Genomic DNA, 19904 nt, shown 5'->3' on the forward strand with positions numbered 1-19904 from the left:
TGGAAAATGTCACAATGAATCCTTATCCCTTCCTTTCCCGTCACGGCTGTACTATGTACTTTTCAGCAGGGGTACGGGATAGCATTTATTGCCATTCTTGAACCCTTTGTGTCTTAATTCCAGTCTTGTTTCCATGCTGTATTTCTAAGGTAGGATCTGAAAGACAGGTACATGGACCAGAACGGTGCGGGGGTGTATGGGCCAAGCATGGGCAGTGTAATGGCAAATTTCCGACTCTTCCAGTGTCCAACTTTCCTTTGCCATTACTACACAGGTAAGCAGGAGTGATCTTACGCAAACCAAATAGAACAGATTTCCCAGTCGTTATTTCCAATTTAATTGGATGTTTATTGAAGTAGTTGTACAAACAAAGAGACGAACGTACCAGGTTTTCCTTATTCTGCATACAAGTTGTAGCTAGCTGTTATCCCCAGTCTAGTGAGAACTGTATGCCCTCCACCCTTGTGCCTGGTCTGCCACTCCCTGTCCACTATGCCCATACATATACGCCACCCTGTGCATCTAATGACCGCCCCCAAGTGTTCAAAATAACACTGCAAGATTTATCTAGACAAAATAATATAATATGCCAACAATCGCCAGCCTAAACATAAATGGCTCCTATAGGCAGGTGGGACAGATGGCAGTTTGGCTGGCATGGGTATGTTGGGCCAAAGGGCATGTTTCTGTGCTGTACGACTCTATGACTCTAATAGTGGCTCAAATAAATTAACTAAACCACAAATTAAGGGGGAAAAAATAACCACTCTGCAGAATCGAATGATTTCCATCCCAGGGTTTTAAGGTGAATCAGGGAGGACATTGCTGGGCTATAATTTGAGTAGCTAAAAGTTATCTCTATTCAGGTGCCATTCCATTTGGTTTGAAGACATGACAACTACATAAGGCTGTTGGGATAAGGAAACAAGACAATTATTGATGAATAACCCTAACTGCTCTTGAAAAATATTGATAAAACCTTTACTGAAGGATGAAATGGCTAATCACGTTGAGAAAGTTCATTTGATCAACTCATTTTTAAGGAGATTTAACGTGGTAGGACTTGCTTGAGGACTATGAATTATTATTTTTTCAGTTTCATAGGATCATAGTTGTACAGCACAGAAACAGGCCATTCAGCCCACTAAATCCATGCCAACCTTTTTTCCCATCTACACAAATTCCATTTGCCCACATTAACCATTATTCCATCTGTACACTGTGCTTGGCTCGACTGTAATCACTTATTGTCTTTTTGCTGCTTGGTTAGCACGCAACAAAAGCTTTTCACTGTACCTTGGTACACATGACAATAAACTAAACTAAACCTTTCTATGTCTTGCCAATTTAGGTAATATCTAAATGCCTCGTAGACGGCATAATTGTATTTGATTGCACCACCTCCTCTGAAAGCATATTTCAGATATCAACCATTCTCAGCATAAAATAAGTTACTCGATAGATCAACTTTAAAACTCCTTTCTCTCACCTTAAAAACCATGCCCATTTTTTGTTGATATGCGTTGAGACAAATATTTTGCCTTTTTATCCTATTTTTACCTCCTGTAAGATTATCGCAGGTTATCCCTTGATCCTTCATACTGAGTTCAGTTTTAGTTCTGTTTTAGTTTATTGTCACATGTACCGAGGTACAGTGAAAAGCTTTTGTTGCGTGCTAACCAGTCAGCGGAAAAACAATAGATGATTACAATCGAGCCATTCACAGTGCACACATACAGGATAAGGGAATAACGTTCAGTGCAAGATAAAGCCAGTAAAGTCCAGTCAAAGATAGTACGAGGGTCACCAATCAGGTAGATAGTAGTTCAACACTGCTCTCTGGTTGTGGTAGGATGGTTCAGTTGCCTGATAACGGCTGGGAAGAAACTGTCCTTGAATCTGGAGGTGTGCATTTTCACACATCTGAACGAAGGCAATTCCAGCCTGTCCAATCCCTCTCCATAACGACAGTCATTCAATCCAGCCAATGTCCTGGTGAACCTCCTCTACAATTTTCCCAATGCAATCACATCCTTCCTGTTTTGACTGGAGTTTTGATCAATGATTCAGAAATAATGAATGCAGAAATGTGCATGGATCTTTATGCTGATTTGAAAAGGCAGAATGAACTAACTGAGAAGAAACAAAATCTAAAGTTGAAACTCAGGGTAATTTATTGACCTGATTAAGAAATTGGCTGAGCGAAAGACAGTAGGAATGAATAATGGGCCGGTAGTTGAAATGATATAGAGCATAACCAGCTGTTTTCTGCAATGATCAGAGAGCAGGGAATGGAGAGACATTGATTATGTGCAGGCAGAGAGTCATAGAGTCATACATGCCCTACGGCCCGACTTGCCTACACTGACCAACATGCCCCATCTACACTAGTCACACCTGCCTGCATTTGGCCCATATCCCTCTAAACATGTCCGATCCATCTTATCCATATCAAAGATGAGATTAGTTTATCTTGGCATTGTGTTCATCACAGACACTGTGGGTTGAACGTCCTTTTGCTGTGCTGTACTTTTCTACGCTCTGTGGTTCTAGTACACACTGTATAAGCAAGGACATTGGTGAGGAGATAGAATGGCAAATATTGAAGTATACTTTTGGTACAAGGCAATGCAACATTGTGTGCAGTGTGGATGAATTATAGCGAAAATAATTATTTGTAGATTAAGCAATTAACAAGATAAATTCAGTGTAGATAAAAGTGAAATCATTCATTTTGGATCAAAACGTTATTGCATTTTCTCAAAATTAAATGTTTCGTCTTTTTCCTAAATTTGAACCCATTTGTGCATATTTTAGTACACAAATTGTGCAGAAACGTAATTTTCCCAGGGTTAGATTTAGTTAGTGATTATTTCTGGATCAGATCACACCCCTTATCACATTGTCCAGGGTACTTGCTTGTGTGTTTGAAGGATACAAGATGGCGCTTGAAGGACACAAGATGGCGGTTGAAGGACACAAGATGGTGGTTGAAGGACACAAGATGGTGGTTAAAGAGTGCAAGATGGTGCCGAAAACATAGCGACTCTTGGGTACTTCTTCAGAGCAATCTATTATTCATAAGTTCATAAGTGATTGGAGAAAAATTAGGCCATTCGGCCCCGTCAATTCTACTCCACCATTCAATGATAGCTGATCTATTTTTCCCTCTTAACCCCATTCTCCTGTCTTCTCTCCATATCCCCATGATTCCCATACTAAGCAAGAATCTATCAATCTCTGCCTTAAAAATACCCATTGACTTGGCCTTCCACAGCCTTCTGTAGCAATGAATTCCACTATTCTTACACTCTTGTACTTAAGTGTGATTGTGGCATGTATAGTAAGATTGTTACTGAACTGTAAGCAAAAAAGAAATTTCACTATACGTCGGTATAAACGACAATCAAGTACCATTGAACCGTTAATCCACCTACGTGCGATGGATATTTACCTGGCAACAGGGCTGCAGCTAACAATTTCATAGGTTATTGCATTGCCAATCCTCTATGGTGCTGAGTCTGGTCTCAAAGTAAAACTAGGATCACATTATGTGGAGTTTAAAATGAGAAGGCAATTAAAGTATTTGCACAGTGGCGTCAATATCTCTCACATCACATCTCCCAGCCTTAGTGTGCTGCAGTGTGTACGATGGAATTTAATTAGTGAAGCCCCCATCAGTGCACACAGATTTTATTTCCCAAATCAATCACAGGCTGCAGGTTCTGATCTATTGCTCCGTGATAAGCCTGCACCTCGCTGATCGATGTAGGATTACATGCAAAGAATAATTGCTCTGGAGTCGGTCTGACCTTTGTGCTCAATTCTCTGGAGTAGAACTTGAATTAGAGGCAAAAGGGCAACAACATTAGCTTGGGTTAATCCCAACACTTTCGGAAAATGGAAGAGAAATTCTCTTAAATTTTTCTTTTTTTTTAGCTTTTGTGGCATGGGAACCAATCTGGGAATCTATCGTGTGAGGAATGCTCAAATTGTCTGCAATTTTGTCTCTAAACCCAAAAGAGGACATAAGTCCATAAGTTGTATGAGCAGAATTAGGCCATTTGGCCCATTGTCTACTCCACCATTAATCATGGCTGATCTATCTTTCCCTCTCAACCCCATTCTCCTGCCTTCTCCCCATAACTCCCAACACCCATATCAATCAAGAATTATCACTCTCCACCTTAAAAATATACATTGACTTGGCCTCCACAGCTGCCTGAAGCAATGAATTTCACAGATCCACCACGCTCTGGTTAAAGTCATTCCTCCTCATCTCCCTTCTAAAGGTACATCCTTTTATTATGAGTTATGGCCTCTAGTGGAAACATCCTCTCCACATCCACTCTACCCAGGCCTTTCACTATGCTTGCTACGGAGAGGGTTTAGCAAAGATTTACCAAACCAATTCCTGAGATGACAGGTCTGTTATTTGAAGATCGAAAGAATAAAGGAATACTTTCATTATTTTGTGTTTCCATGAATCAGCGATAATATTGAAATATATATTTATTCTTCACTAGGTAGGTAGGTAGGTAGGTAGGTAGGTAGGTAGGTAGGTAGGTAGGTAGGTAGGTAGGTAGGTAGGTAGGTAGGTAGGTAGGTAGGTAGATATGGGAAGGACATTTCCTTTGGTCGAGGAGATTAGAAGGAGAAGGTCACTCTCAGAATAAGGGGCAAGTTTTTGGGGACTCAAATGAGGAAGCTTTTTTTTGCACTTGGAGAATTCTTTATTCCAGAGGGCTGGTAACTGCAGGCATTGATTGCATTCAAAACTAGGATCATAACACAAAGTGTTGGAGAAACAGCAGGTCAGGCAGCATCTGTGGAGGGAATGGATAGGCAACGCTTTGGATCAGGACCTTCTTCAGAAACCCAGATAGTGGTAGGGAGGGAATAGCTTGGGAAAGAGGCGGGGAACTTCTCCCTTTTCAACAATACAATGTGAGCAATTCTACAATTGAAAACTCTGCAAGTTCCTTATTTGCTTTTTTAGTGTCCAGATCTGGTGATTTATCCATTTTCAGAAATGAAATGAAACAAAACTTGACCTTTTGGGTCGAGACCCTTCTTCAGAAACCCTAAAGGTCACCCACTCCTTCACTCCAGAGATGCTCCCTGAGTTCCTCCAGCATTTTGTGCCTACCTTCGATTTAAACCAGCATCTGCAGTTCTTTCCTACACATGAAATGAAACTTGCTCTTTACAATGTTTATCCCATCCCAAAAGCGTTTTTTAACTGAAATATTCGCTGGTATCTTGAATTTTTATCAAGAGAAGAAGATTTTCAGATTGTGGTTTTTCTTTGGACTTTGGAGATACGGTACGGAAACAGGTCTATCGGCCCACCGAGTCCGCGCTGACCAGCGATCGCCCTCCATACACTAGTACCATCTTACACGCTAGGGACAATTTACAATTTTTTTTACTAAGCCAATTATCCTACAAACCTGTACGTCTTTGGAGTTTGGGAGGAAACTGGAGCACCAGGAGAAAGCTACACGGTCACAGGGAGAACGTACAAACTCCACACAGACAAGCACCCATAGTCAGGATCGAACTTGAGTCTCTGGAGCTGTAAGGCAGCAACTCTGCCGCTGGGCCACCGTGTGACCTGCAGTTGGCACAATGTTGACTGAATTCCACCTCAGCACGTTTCACTGAACCACTCACGTCCTGGTGGAACAGTGGTAAAGGCCAAAAATAATTCATTCCAATGATTCCTTAATGTACCGCAGCTTTTAATATTAGCTGCAGATACATAATTTATTCATTATTAAGTATCTGATTTTCCTAATTACATTTTAGAGTAACAATAAATGCTTTCATCAGTCCAGTTTACATTATTGTCACGTGTATCGAGGAACAGTGAAAGGATTCTGTTGCGTGCTAACCAGTCAGTGGAAAGACTATACATGATTACAATCAAAGCATTTACAGTGTATAGATCAACGAAGGCGTAGAAACTGGAAACCTCCTGTGTGATTTACGTTGTCCTTAAGGTGGAATTTGGATTACCTCACAGATGTCCTTGAGATGCTTAATGTAATGTCGTTCTGTGCTCATGATTTCGTTGATGACATTTGCTCTCATCTGGTCTCTGTTCTGGATACTTCTGCCAAGACACAGACAGTCGGAGTTTGGGTCCAGATGTCCATTTTGAATCTCACTACTGGCTTCATCTACAGTGTCCTCCTGGTTCACCCAAAGCTGTCAGGAAAGAAAAGAGATAGAATATGTATAGTTGCCCCAATGCATTGTCATATATCGTTCCAGCTCTAATATTCTATGCCTTGACTGTTTAGTTTAGTTTAGTTTTGTTTAATTTAGAGATCTAACGCGGAAACATGCCCTTCGGCTCACCGAGTCTGCGCCGACCAGTGATTGTCATTATTCTGCACACACTTGGGACAAGTTACAATTTTACCCAGCCATTTAACTTACAAACCTGGATGTTTTTGGTGTGTGAGAGGAAAACCCACACATGTCACGGGGAGAATGTACAAACTTCGTACCGACATGCACACGTAGTCAGGATCGAACACGTCTCTGGCAGTGGAAGACTGCAACTCTACCGCTGTGCCACCGTACGGCCCAATAGTATATTGCCCAATAGTGTAAATCTGGTTCCCCTATGCACCATCATCTTGTGGGAACTGGTTTTCCCCGTCAACCTGTTATCTAAATCTATTATCGTTTTGTTCATGTATTTCAAATCTCCACAGAAATACCTTTGCTACAAAAGGAGAACAACCCCATCTTCTCCAACATAACATGTCAGCTAAAATCCCTCATCTCCAGTAATATTCTGCGCATCTCCTTTCCCCTTTTCAAGGGTCTTAACATCCTTCCTAATCTCTGCAGACCAGAACTGAGCATTGTACTCTATTTGTAGCCTAGCTAGGGCTTCATAAAGATCCACCAAAACTCTCCTGCTTTGGCATTCAATATCTTTATTTATGAATCCAAAGATCCATTGTATTTTGCTGTCTAATCTTTCAATATTATCCTGTTAACTCTCAGGATCAGTGAGACTTAAATCCCGATCGCTCTCTTCGTTATTTTTTTTAGAAATATGCTATTAAATCTACATTACCTTCCCCGTCGCTATCCAAAATGCTGTGTCTGAAAAGCGACCATTTACCACAACTCACTGCTGGCTTAGGAGACAGAAAAGCAAACATCTGACTCCACGAGGTTCTGCTTTGTTGAGTAAACTTTGATGCCATTGCAAATCAAATGCTTTCTTAAAATCAATATTGACCAAATCCATCGCATGCTTTCCATGAATACCATATTACGGGATCAAAAAGTTCATTTCACTAATCCATAACAAATGCATTCATGCTGGATCTCCTCAATTAGTTTCAACCTCTCCGAGTGCTTATCATTTGTTTTTTCACATTATTGTTTTTGACAAATTGCTCCACATGAGCTGACAGTAGGTTAGTTCATAATCATTAACAATATACCTTTACAATTTCTTGAACAAGCATACGAGGTTCACCGGTTTTCACAATTTAGTTTAGTTTAGAGATACAGCATGGAAACAGGCCCTTCGGCCCACTGAGTCTGTTCTGACCAGTGATCCCCGCACACTAACAATGTCCAACATCCTAGGGAAAATTTGCGATTATATCGTCAATTAACCTGCAAACCTGTACGTCTTTCGAATGTGGGAGGAAACAGGAGATCCCGGTGAAATCCCACGCACGCCACATTGGGAATGTACAAACTCATGTACATATGGACAGCACCCGCAGTCAGGATCGAATCTGGGTCTCTGGTGCTGTAAGGCAGCAACTCTACTGCTGCTTCACCATGCTGCCCAATGTAAGAGCAGTGTGGCCCAGTGGTAGAGTTGCTGGCTTACGGTGCCAGAGACCCAGATTTGATCCTAACTACGGGTCCTTGGTTGTACAGAGTTAGTACGTTCTCCCTGTGACCATATGAGTTTCCTCTGGGTGCTCCAGTTTCCTCCCACGCTCCAAAGACATATAAGGGTGTAGGTTAATTGGCTTCAGTAAAATTGTAAATTGTCCCTAGAGGGTAGGATAGTGCTAGCGTACAGGGTGATCGCTGGGCGACACGGACTCGTTGGGCCGAAGGGCCCGTTTCCGCACTGTATCTATAAAGTCTGGTCTAAAAGCAGCCGCTGTGAAGGGAGTGAACAGACATCTCTCCTGTTTGGACTATTCCCTCAGCAGATCCTGTCTAACCCACTGAGTTCCTCCAGCATTTTGTTTTTTGCTCAATTTAACAAGGAAAAATGCTTCCACACAGCAGCAAATAATTTGTGTGTGTGCAAATCAAGAGGAGCAATAACTGGAATTAATACAGATAATTACCATTTTCCATTTCTCTTGTTACATCCAGGGACCAAATCCATAATTTTGCATTCTGTTTTTATTCAGATCTACATTATTGCAGTTTAATTTTAAGATGCGAGCATTTATAAAATAGCCTCTTGCAATCCAAATATATGTTCATTGCCGCTACTATCAATTATGGGTGGCACAGCAGTGGAGTTGCTGCCTTACAGAGCAAGAGACCCGGGATCCATCCTGACTACGGATGCTTATCTGTACGGAGTTTGCACGTTTTTTCCCGTAGGTTTTCCCCGGTATCTCTGGTTTCCTCCCACACTCCAAAGACGTACAGGTTTGTAGGTTAATTGTCGTGGTATAATTGTAAATTGTCCCTCGTGGTAGGATAGTGTTAATGTAGGGGGATCGCTGGTCGGCGTAGACTCGCTGGGCTGAAGGGCCTGTTTCCAGGCTGTTTCTCTAATGTAATCTAAACTAAAATTGGGAAAATGGGTTTGCCTGGAGCACCCGGAGAAAACCCTCACGGTCACGGGGAGAACATACAAACTCCGTACAGACAGCACCCATTGTCAGGATCGAACCTGGGGTCTCTGGTACTGTAAGGCTGCAACTCTACCGTTGCACCACAGTGCTTCCCTAGTTGATGCAACAAACTGACAGAACAGATGAAGGACATTAACAATAACCCAGCCACATTACTCTTAAAAATGTATGACTGTTGCTAATAAATAGTTTAATTTAGGGGAAGGCAGGACATGTAACTGAGAGAGAAGAACACACAAGGCTACGCCAATAGGTTTGGATGAGGAATGGAGGAATCATTTATCCGGAGAATGGGAAACTTAAAACTGCATGTGGTTCAGCAGTATGGCATAGATAGGTGTTGGAGTTACAGGGAGAAGGCAGGAGTGTGGGGTTGAGGGGGAAATATTGATCAGCCATCGTTGAATGGTAGAGTAGACTTAATGGGCCGAATGGCCTAATTCTGCTCCTATAACAGATCCCTTCAAAAGTGACCGAGATAAATGGCAAAGAGTGAAAGGAACATCAGCTGTTGTGGTTCAGCTTAAAATAAAATTCCAGATATAACTTTTCTTTTCCAATTCATGTCTTGAATATTTTGATAAATAGTCTTCTGTTTTAGTCCTGGGAGCTCTCAGCTTTTTTGTAATTTTTACACAACTCGGGTCCCCTGACACAACAAATCAACAATGTGATTCTGGTTGTGCCTATTTTCAACTTTCTCCCTTCACTGGAGTCACTAAGTTTTTGTGGCTGTTAATTGCGAGGGGCTGTTACAGCTCAAATAGCTCTTGTTGATGTGCGGAATGAGTCAAGCAGTTACAGCATGATGAACAAGCGCAGGCCTGACAAATGAAGCTGATCCTGACCTTATAAAATGTAGACGTATACAGTGGATAACTGGGGTCAGTGTGCAGTGATGCAGAGTCGAAATCCTGGCTGTTTTATTTCCATGAACTTGCTCAGAGGCAAAGGGATATTTATCTCATGTCAACGCACTCACGTGTTAAACCATTGATGGGACTAATTTGTTACTGATTAAGTTGATAAATAGATAAGGAGGTTCCTCTTCATCACAAAATGGATCAATTGTCATGTTTTCAACAATTTTTGAGCTTTATTAGATTCAGTGGACTCACAAAACACAAGTTCGACAATCCGATAGTTAAAACATGGCAATAGATACAAAACTGATCCTTGACGATCTGATACTTTCACATTTCCATATATAGTGAAGTGTTATGTCTCTCTCTTAGAAGCCCCATTTCCAAGATGTCGGTCGACATCGAGGGCTCCCCAATTGTGTCAGAGTTCTTTACTGTTGCTGAAGAGCATCGCATATCATCAGATTCCAACACTCGTGTTACTGGACTTCCACATTAAAGACTTGATGGATCTTGGTGTCCAAGTCCATAACTCCCCGAAAGTGGCAACACAAGTAGATAGAGGTATTAAAAAAAAGGAAATGGTATGCTTGCTTTCATAGGTCGGGGCATTGAGTCAGGACGTCGTGATGCATGAGGTCACATAGTACTTTGATTGGGCCGCATTTGGAGCACTGTGTGCAGCTCTCGTTCCCCTACGACAGGAAGGATGTGGAGGCTTTGGAAGGAATGCCTAGGAGGTTTACCGGAATGACACCTGGATTGTGAGATATTAGCTACAGGGAGAAATTGGACAGTTTTGCATTGTTTTCTGTGGAACTCTGGAGGTTATGGGGGGGACCTGATGGAAGTATATAAAATTGTGAGAGGCATAGATGGGGCAGATGGCCAGAACCTTTCTCCCAGGGTGGAAAAATCAAATACTAGAGAGCATACCTTTAATGTGAGAAGGACAGAGATAAAAAGAGCTGTGCAGGGAAAGGTTTTTATACAGAGGGTGGTGAGTGCCTGGAATGCATTGTCAGGGGTGATGGTTGATGCAATTACGATAGTGGAATTTGAGAGGCGTTTGGATAGGTATATGGATATGCAAGGAATGGAGGGATACGGATTATGAGCACATAAGAGATGTTTTGGCATTAGATTAGATTAGATTCGTTTATTGTCATTCAGACCTTTTGGTCTGAACGAAATTTCGATTCCCTGCAGTCATACATATAATAAAATATGACAAAAACACACAATCAACACAAATTGAACATCCACCACAGTGAGTTCACCAAACACCTCCTCACTGTGGTGGAAGGCAAAATCTTAAAGTCTCTGTCTTTTCCCTCTCTGTTCTCCCTCTGCGTCGAGGCGATCCAGGCTCCAGATGTTGTGACCCCACCGGGTGATGGTGAATCCCGCGGCTCAACCGTGCTCCGCGAGCGGGCCGGTTCAAACTCCGCGGGTGGTCGCTGCCGCCGCCACGGTTCCGGGGTCGAGTCGGGTTTCCACTGCCTCCACCACACGGCATCATCTTCGGCACTGATATAGTGGGCTGAGTGGCCTGTTCAACGATCTATATTCTATATTCTAAGACAATCTAATTTCTTCAACGAAAATAGACACTAAATGCTGGAGTAACTCTGCGGGTCAGGCAGCATCTGTGGAGAAAAAGGAATAGGTGATGTTTCGGGTCGAAACCCTTCTTCAGACTCAACAAACCTCAGTCTGAAGAAGGATTCCGACCCGAAACGTCACCTATTCCTTTTCTCCGCAGATGCTGCCTGACCCGCAGAGTTACCCCAGCATTTTGTGTCTATCTCTGGTGTAAACCAGCATCTGCAGTTCCTTCCAACTATTTTCTTCACCGTTCCCATTCTGCAATTTGCAGTCACTCAGTGGTAAACTTGGCCCAACTTTATCAGTAACTCCCAATTTATTCCAGCTTCTACTATGCTCTTCCCATTTTCGGAATATTCTGTACAAGGGCTTTGACCCTCACCTTTGCTTCGTAGCTTCAAAAAGTAACACGAGGAAATGTTGCTATCTGCGGCATAAATAATCCAACAACTCTCACTGCGATAAATGCATTGTATAATCGTAATTAGATGCCACCGTTTCCTGAAGTGTCTATTTTGTCAGCAGTCTCATGCAGATTGTTATCTAATTAAAGTAGTGATCTTGACAGGCACATCACATTTAGAATTCCCTGCAAATTTGTCCAGGAAGACCAGTCGACACAAGCACTCTATATTAGTCATCGTCAAGGTGTGTAAATCATACCCACAGCATCAGCTGCTGCAATTCAATTCTGACTTTTCTTAGATGAGCATGACTTGTGCATCTAAGGCAAGGTTACAGCAGTGGTTAAAAAATGACGGCAAATAGAATAATGAAGAAAAACTCTGAAAATTAGCCTGATGAGCTCCGAGTTGTCCTAAATTACAATTGCAGCACAAAGTACCAAGAAAACCAAGCAAAAAGCCAAAGTACTGATTATACAAACTTATGCCACCGTACACTGTCTGTACGTTCTCCCCGTGACCGCGTGGGTTTTCTCCGAGATCTTCGGTTTCCCCCCACACGCCAAAGACATGCAGGTACAGTGCATTGAGAAAGTATTCAGACCCCTTCACTTTTTCCACATTTTGTTACATTACAGCCTTATTCTAAAATTGGTTACAGTCATTTTTTTTATCATCAATACCTCATAATATAAAAGCGAAAACAGGTGTTTAGTAATTATTGCAAAATAATTAAAAATAAATAACTGAAATATCACATTTACGTAAGTATTCAGACCCTTTGCTGTGACTCTCAAAATTGAGCTTTGGTGCATCGTGTTTCCATTGATTATCCTTGAGATGTTTCTACAACGTGATAGGAGTCTACAAGTGGTAAATTAAATTGATTGTACATGATTTGGAAAGGCACACACCTGTCTATATAAGGTCCCACTGTTGACAGTGCATGTCAGAGCAAAAAACAAGCCATGAAGACGAAGGAATTGTCTGTAGACCTCCGAGACAGGATTGTGTTGAGACACAGATCTGGGGAAAACATTTTTTGGAGCATTGCAGGGCCCGAAGAGCATAGTGGCCTCCGTCATTCTTAAATAGAACTTTGAAACCACCAGGACTCTTCATAGAGCCTGGCCAAACTGAGCAATCGGGGGAGAAGGGCCTTAGGATAGAGACTTACTAACATATTCAGGGAGGTGACCAAGAACCCGATGGTCACTCTGACAGAGCTCCAGAGTTCCTCTGTGGAGATGGGAGAAACTTCCAGAAGGACAACTATATCTGCAGCACTCCACCAATCAGGCCTTTATTGTAGAGTGGCCAGACAGAAGCCACTCCTCAGTTAAAGGCACATGACAGCCCGCTTGGAGTTTACCAAAAGGCACCTAAACAAGATTCCCTGGCCTGATGAAACCAAGATTGAACTCTTTGGCCTGAATGCCAAGTGTCATGTCTGGAGGAAACCAGGCACCGCTCATCACCTGGCCAATACCATACCTACAATGAAGCATGGTGGTGGCAGCATCATGCTGTAGGGATGTTTTTCAGGGGTAGGAACTGGGAGACCAGTCAGGATCGAGGTAAAGATGAACGGAGCAAAGTATAGAGAGATTCTTGATGAAAACCTGCTCCAGAGCGTTCAGGACCTCAGACTGGGGCAGACGTTCACCTTCCAACAGGACAACGACCTAAAGCTCACGTCCAAGACAACGCAGGAGTGGCTTTGTGACAATTCTGTGAATGTCCGTGAGTGGCCTGGCCAGAGCCCGGACTTGAACCCGATCGAACATCTCTGGAGGGATCTGAAAATAGCTGTGCATTGACACTCCCCATCCAACCTGACAGAGCTTGAGAGGATCTGCGGAGAAGAATGGGATAAATTACCTAAATGATACCCAAGAAGACTTGAGTTTGTAATCACTGCCAAAGGTGCCTCAATAAAGTACTGAGTAAAGGGTCTGAATACTTATGTAAATGTGATATTTCAGTTATTTATTTTTAATTATTTTGCAAAAATTTCTAAACACCTGTTTTCACTTTTTTATTGTGGGCTATTGTGTGTAGATTGCTGATAAAAAAAAAAAAAGAATTTAATCCATTTTAGAACAAGGCTGTAACGTAACAAAATGTGGAAAAAGTGATGGGGTCTGAATACTTTCTGAATGCACTGTACATAGGTAAATGTAAAAATTGTCGCCAGTGTGTGTCGGATAGTGTTACTATGCGGGATTGCTGGTCGGCGCTGACTCGGTGGGCCGAAGGGCCTGTTTCCACGAATAGTTTAGAGATAAACTCATTCATTTTAATTATTGATCCAGCGAATGTTCCAGTCAAAGTTGTTGAAGAGCTGATTATCACTGCAACACCAATCAATTAATTAAAGATAAAACTAACTGAATGAGTCCATTAATTAAAGGCAAACCAGACTTACTTAACTCATAAATCAAGGATACTAACACATGGCTCTATTTTCTTTTTGCCACAACTGGGAATAACAATCTGAAAATAGGTTCAACATTTCTCTTTAGAACCAAACTGGGTGATGGGTGGGGAGAGAAATTAGAGGTCTACAGTCCTTATATTAACTCCAGACCATGTATTTGACAAGTGATTTTTGGCTTCTGCTTAAAATTCAGCTATTGAAGGCAAAGATACCTTGGGATGTTTAACCCATCAACCTCATTGCAATTTCTACCTGCAGAATCCCACAGAACTGGGACCAGCCCAGCGGCAAATTGGCCAGAGATCTAATTAAATTTGGACTTCATCCCTTAAAAATGCATGTAGTCCCCTATAGCATTTTCCTCTTGTGAAATGCAAGATGAAAATGCTGGGAAGGAAATGGTTGGAAAGGATTTCAGAAGTTTTCTTAAAAACATTGACAAAGAAAAGTGAAGACAAAAGGAAATGCAGATGCAAGCTTACAAAAAAAAAACAAAGTGCTAGAATAACCCAGTGGATCAGGCGTCATCTCCAGAGGACATGGACTGGTGATGTCTTCTTCAATCCTGAATCAAAACGTCACTTGCACATGTCATCCAGAGATGCTGCCTGGCAGAAAGAGAAGTTAATTCCTCATTGCTAACCATGACAAGTAGGGCCTCAAAGGACTCTCTCTTCCACAGTGTGATCTCTGAAGTTGTCATCATCAAGTGTGTTATCACTGAGGAACTGGATATGCTGCAGGAAAAACACCAATGGACTATTGAGGATGAATGCTGCTCTTTATTTAGCCTCTCTTCGGAACACACAAATGTTGTCCTTCACTTCCCAACCATTGTTGAAAATGGTCTTCCCCTTCATCACTTGTAGAAACATAGAACTGCAGAAGCTGGTTAATACACAAAAGGACACAAAGTGCTGGAGTAACTCTGCGGGTCAGACAGCATCTTTGAAGGATATGGATAGGTAACATTTCAGGTCGAGACATTTCTTCTGCCAGAAGAAGGGTCTGGACTCGAAAAACCACCTATCCATGTTCTCTCCAGGGATGCTGCCTGACCCACTGAGTGTTACTCTAGCACTTTATGTGCTTTCCCCTTCATCATTGCCCTCCTACATCTCTCAGGATTCTTTCCCCACATGACATTTGAGAGAATTATTTAATTCAATTTATCCTTATCCAGCTTTAATTTAGTTTAGTTTAGTTGAGTTTATTTCAGAACTACAGCACGGAAACAGGACCTTCAGCCCACCGTGTCTGCACCAACCAGCAATCCCCGCACAGAACAGAAACCATCCATTTATTTTCCATTACATGTACAATGTCCTTTTGATGTATACTGGTCCTGCCGTGAGCAAACTACAGTCGCAAAAATAGATCAGAAGCTGGGTAGTCCGTTCCTGACATCTCAAGCTGATTTTTTTCTAAAATGAGACCTGGGTCCAAGCCTCAAGCAGTCACCACAGCAAGCTATCACATTAGTCTATTAATTTAGTTTAGTTTAGAGATACAGCATAGAAACAGGCCCTTCAGCCCACCAGCCAGCGATCCCCGCAAACTAACACTATCCTATATGCGCTAGGGACAATTTACAATTGTACCAAACCCATTAGCCTACAAACCTGTATGTCTTTGGAGTGTGGGAGGAAACCAAAGATCTTGGAGAAAGTCCACACAGGTCATGGGCAGAACATACAAACTCCGTATAGACAGCACCCATACTCAGGATCGAACCAGGGTATTTGGCGCTTTAGGGCAGCAACTCTACTGCTGCGCCACCGTGCTGCTATCTTCCATATTTCTCACAGTTTTTACACATCCAACACAAGCTTTAAACATCAATACCCCCATTTAAGTTCTCTTTAGCTAACACTTGCCCTTTTAAAGTAGTGAACAACACCAGCTTGCCCAAATAAGAACCAGCTCTCATCATGAGCCTGACTGAGATGCATAACCAAGTCATGGAAGCCAAATAGTATTTTGTTGGGTTATCATAATTGTGCAACCAGCTACAATATTTTGACAGGTTTATTGTTTAATCGAACAGGTTTTTGCCATCTAATTGTACCCCTTCATTGAGCATTTGAAAAATGCAGTCCTTGGACTTTAGTGATACAGCTTGGAACCAGGATCTTCGGCCCACCATGTCCACGCTGACCAGGTTAATTGGCTTTGGTAACAATTGTAAATTGGCCCTAGTGTGTAGGATAGTGCTAATGTATCGGTTGGCAGCGCAGACTCGGTGGGTCGATTGGCCTGTTTCCACACTGTATCTCTAAATTAAACTAAATGTTCATAAAATCATAAGTTATAGGAGCAGAATTATGCCATTTGGCCCATCAAGACATCTATCTAAATGGCAGGTTACACAAAAAAGCTGGAGAAACTCAGCGGGTGCAGCAGCATCTATGGAGCGAAGGAAATAGGCAACGTTTCGGGCCGAAACCCTTCTTCATACATCTATCTAAATGGCGTCAGGTTGGGAAAAGGGGAAGTACAACGGGATCCGGGATCCTTGTACATCAGTCTATGAAAGTAAGCATGCAGGTACAGCAGGCAGTGAAGAAAGCGAATGGCATGTTGGCCTTTATAACAAGAGGAATCAAACATAGGAGCAAAGAGGTCCTTCTGCAGTTGTACAGAGCCCTAGTGAGACTGGAGTATTGTGTGCAGTTTTGGAAGGACTTTCTTGCTATTGAGGGAGTGGAGCGTAGGTTTACAAGGTTAATTCCCGGAATGGCGGGACTGAGCGAATGGAGCAGCTGGGCTTGTACACTCTGGAGTTTAGAAGGATGAGAGGAGATCTCATTGAAACATATAAGATTGTTAAGGGCTTGGACACATGCTAGAGGCAGGAAACATTCCCGATGTTGGGGGAGTTTAAGGGGCCACAGCTTAAGAATAAGGAGTAAGCCATTTAGAACAGAGACGAGGAAACACTTTTTCTCACAGAGAGTGTTGAGTCTGTGGAATTCTCTGCCTCAGAGGGCGGTGGAGGCAGGTTCTCTGGATGCTTTCAAGAGAGAGCTAGATAGGGCTCTTAACAATAGCGGAGTCAGGAGATATGGGGAGAAAGCAGGAACGGGGTACTGATTGGGGATGATCAGCCATGATCACATGAAAGGCGGTGTTGGCTCGAAGGGCCGAATGGCCTACTCCTGCACCTATTGTCTATTGTCTATTGTCTAAGTCCACTCCGCCATTCAATCATGGCTGATCTATCTTTCCCCCTCAACCCCATCCTCCTACCTTCTCCTCATGACCGCTGACAACCGTACCAATCAAGAATCTGTCTAAAGTCTAATGTCTACATTAACACACAAGTACGATTGACCAGAAATGCTCAATCAACTGGGAAAAAAAAACAACCTGCAAATGGTTGCTATGGCAATATGCTCCATCTAAAGAAAATGGCTTTGCAAAGAAGATATTCCTGGCCTTCAAATCAAACAGTCAGACCTCTTGGAATGTTTACTTTAACACCAGGCCCAAGAAAAAGGTTAAATACAATAAATGTCATATTTTGAGCAAATCTAATCAATAAAAATATTTCAGATTTAGTCAATACTTCAGATTTAGTCAATTTGAGAATCCAAACATTACATTTACCAAGTGGGACCATGTCCGTGATGTGAGGGATCTAAGGTGATGGACATCCTAATTTTTTTAACAAAAGAGGCCATCACACCATCAACATAAATGTAAAAATGGTATGTTCACACTGGGTTGTATCTTCGTGGATTAAGATGTGCAATCCACTAATATAATCGAATCTCTCGGAATTAATGTATTAATGTGCAATAAATGCACAGTTAAGCCATGGTGAGTAGTTACATTATTTGTGAAGCGACATGACTTTGTGAGTCAGCGTGCTTAAAACAATTTACATAACGGATGCTTCTAATACGTGGGCTCCCTGCAGAAATTTGCTACATAAATATACAATGCTGAAAGTGTAGCTTTGTATGGCAAAGAAATGACACCAGCGTCTCTGCTCCATCCTATCATGCTACAATTCTGCTAAGCCATTTGGAGCTGCTTTGTAGGAAGGAACTGCAGATGCTGGTTTAAACCGAAGAAAGATACAAAATGCTGGAGTAACTCAGCGGGACACGCAGCACCTCTGGATAGAAGGAATGTGTGACGTTTCGGATCGAGACCCTCCTTCTTTGTTTTGTTTCCTTATGATTTGAAGTGAGGTCATTCAGCGCATTGGGTCTATGGCAGCTTTCCAAGCAATCTCAACAATCTCATTCCCCTCACGCATCCATCTGGTTCCCTCATCTGTCGAGGGATAACATGTCCTAACAATCTGCACAGCTTTGAGCTGGAAAACCCAGGTAGTCACAAAGGATGGCACAGCTGGTAGTGTCAGAGTGGGTAGTCTGTTGTCAGACCCAGTGTTAGACAGTGTCTGAGTGTCACTCACAGTGTCACTCACAGTGTCACTCAGTGTCAGAGGCCCAGTTTCGATCTTGACCTCGTGTGCTATCTGTACACGTTCTCCCTGTAAACCGCATGGGTTTCCTCCGGGTGATTCGGTTTCCTCCCACATCCCAAAGACGTGCAAGTTTGTAGGCTAATTGGCCTCTGTAAAATTGTGAAATTGCCCCTAATGTGGATGGGAAAGTGGGATTACATAGAACGTATGAACGTGAGATTGATGGTCGGCATGGACTCGGTGGGCCAAGAAGCCTTTTTCCTTACTGTATCTCTCAACTAAACAGCAAAGCTCTACACAAGCACCAGCAGACTGAACCTGGGTCAGTGAACCTGATTTTATATATATATATATATATAATAGATTAACTTTTAATAAAATGAACTTTTTTCCCGTTTATTAGATTGTTTACAGGGTACTTTCTTTACATACTCTGTTGTACTGCTGCAAGTAAGAATTTCATTGTTCTGTTTGGGACATATGACGACAAAACACTCTTGACTTGCTTGCATAGCCGTGGATTTTTAGTTTAGTTTAGTTTAATAGAATCAGCGCAGAAACAGGCCCTTCGACCCACCAAGTCCACGCTGATCAGTAATCCTTGCACATTAACACTACCACTAGGAACAAACTTTTTACATTTTATACCAAGCCAATTAATCTACAAAACTAATGAACATTGAATTCTCCCAATTTTGTTAGTCCTTGCTGTATCCTCCCCTTTCTCAGCCCTCCTGCTGTCTCCTCCCATCCCCCAGCCTTCGAGCTCCTCCTCCTTTTTCTTTTCTTCTCCCCGCCCCCCCCCCACCCCCGATCAGTCTGAAGAAGGGTTTCGGCCCGAAACGTTGCCTTTTTCCTTCGCTCTATAGATGCTGCTGCACCCGCTTTTTTGTGAACCTACAAACCTGTATGTCTTTGGAGTGTGGGAGCAAACTGAAGATCTCAGAGAAAACCCATGCAGAGAACGCACAAACTCCATACAGACAGCACCAGTAGCCGAGATCGAGCCCGGGTCTCTGGCGCTGTAAGGCAGTAGCTCTACCACTGTGCCACTGTGCTGCCCAAAGTGTGGGGTTTCAGTGTGTGAATTTATTATAACATCACTGGTTTATTATGGCAGTTAACTAAATTATCTTTCTCTCATTTCATTTCCAGAATCAAATTTATCTCCAAAGCAACTTCGCATCTGGGAGGAAATCAATGTTCGGTCTTGAGAAAATAATATCACCCTCGCATAATTGTCTCCCTAAGGTTAACCAACTCAAAGTGATTCTT

The 19904-nt window shown here is 42.4% G+C and overlaps 1 protein-coding gene across 5 annotated transcripts in view; it reads right to left on the reverse strand.

Annotated features, from left to right (window-relative positions):
* arhgef9a (Cdc42 guanine nucleotide exchange factor (GEF) 9a) overlaps positions 1-19904 on the reverse strand; it is a 270953-nt gene that overhangs the window by 106027 nt on the left and 145022 nt on the right. For 4 of the 5 annotated variants that reach the window (XM_055643574.1, XM_055643577.1, XM_055643576.1 and 1 more), the window contains one exon: positions 6022-6213. In XM_055643574.1, coding sequence (XP_055499549.1) covers positions 6022-6213 — 192 coding nt within the window. Of the gene's footprint in view, positions 1-6021; positions 6214-7099; positions 7205-19904 lie in introns of those variants that run through there. The other variant, XM_055643578.1, reaches the window with a different exon arrangement.

This window comes from Leucoraja erinacea, chromosome 12 (assembly GCF_028641065.1).
Source record: "Leucoraja erinacea ecotype New England chromosome 12, Leri_hhj_1, whole genome shotgun sequence".
Classification (NCBI taxonomy): Eukaryota; Metazoa; Chordata; class Chondrichthyes; order Rajiformes; family Rajidae; genus Leucoraja; species Leucoraja erinaceus.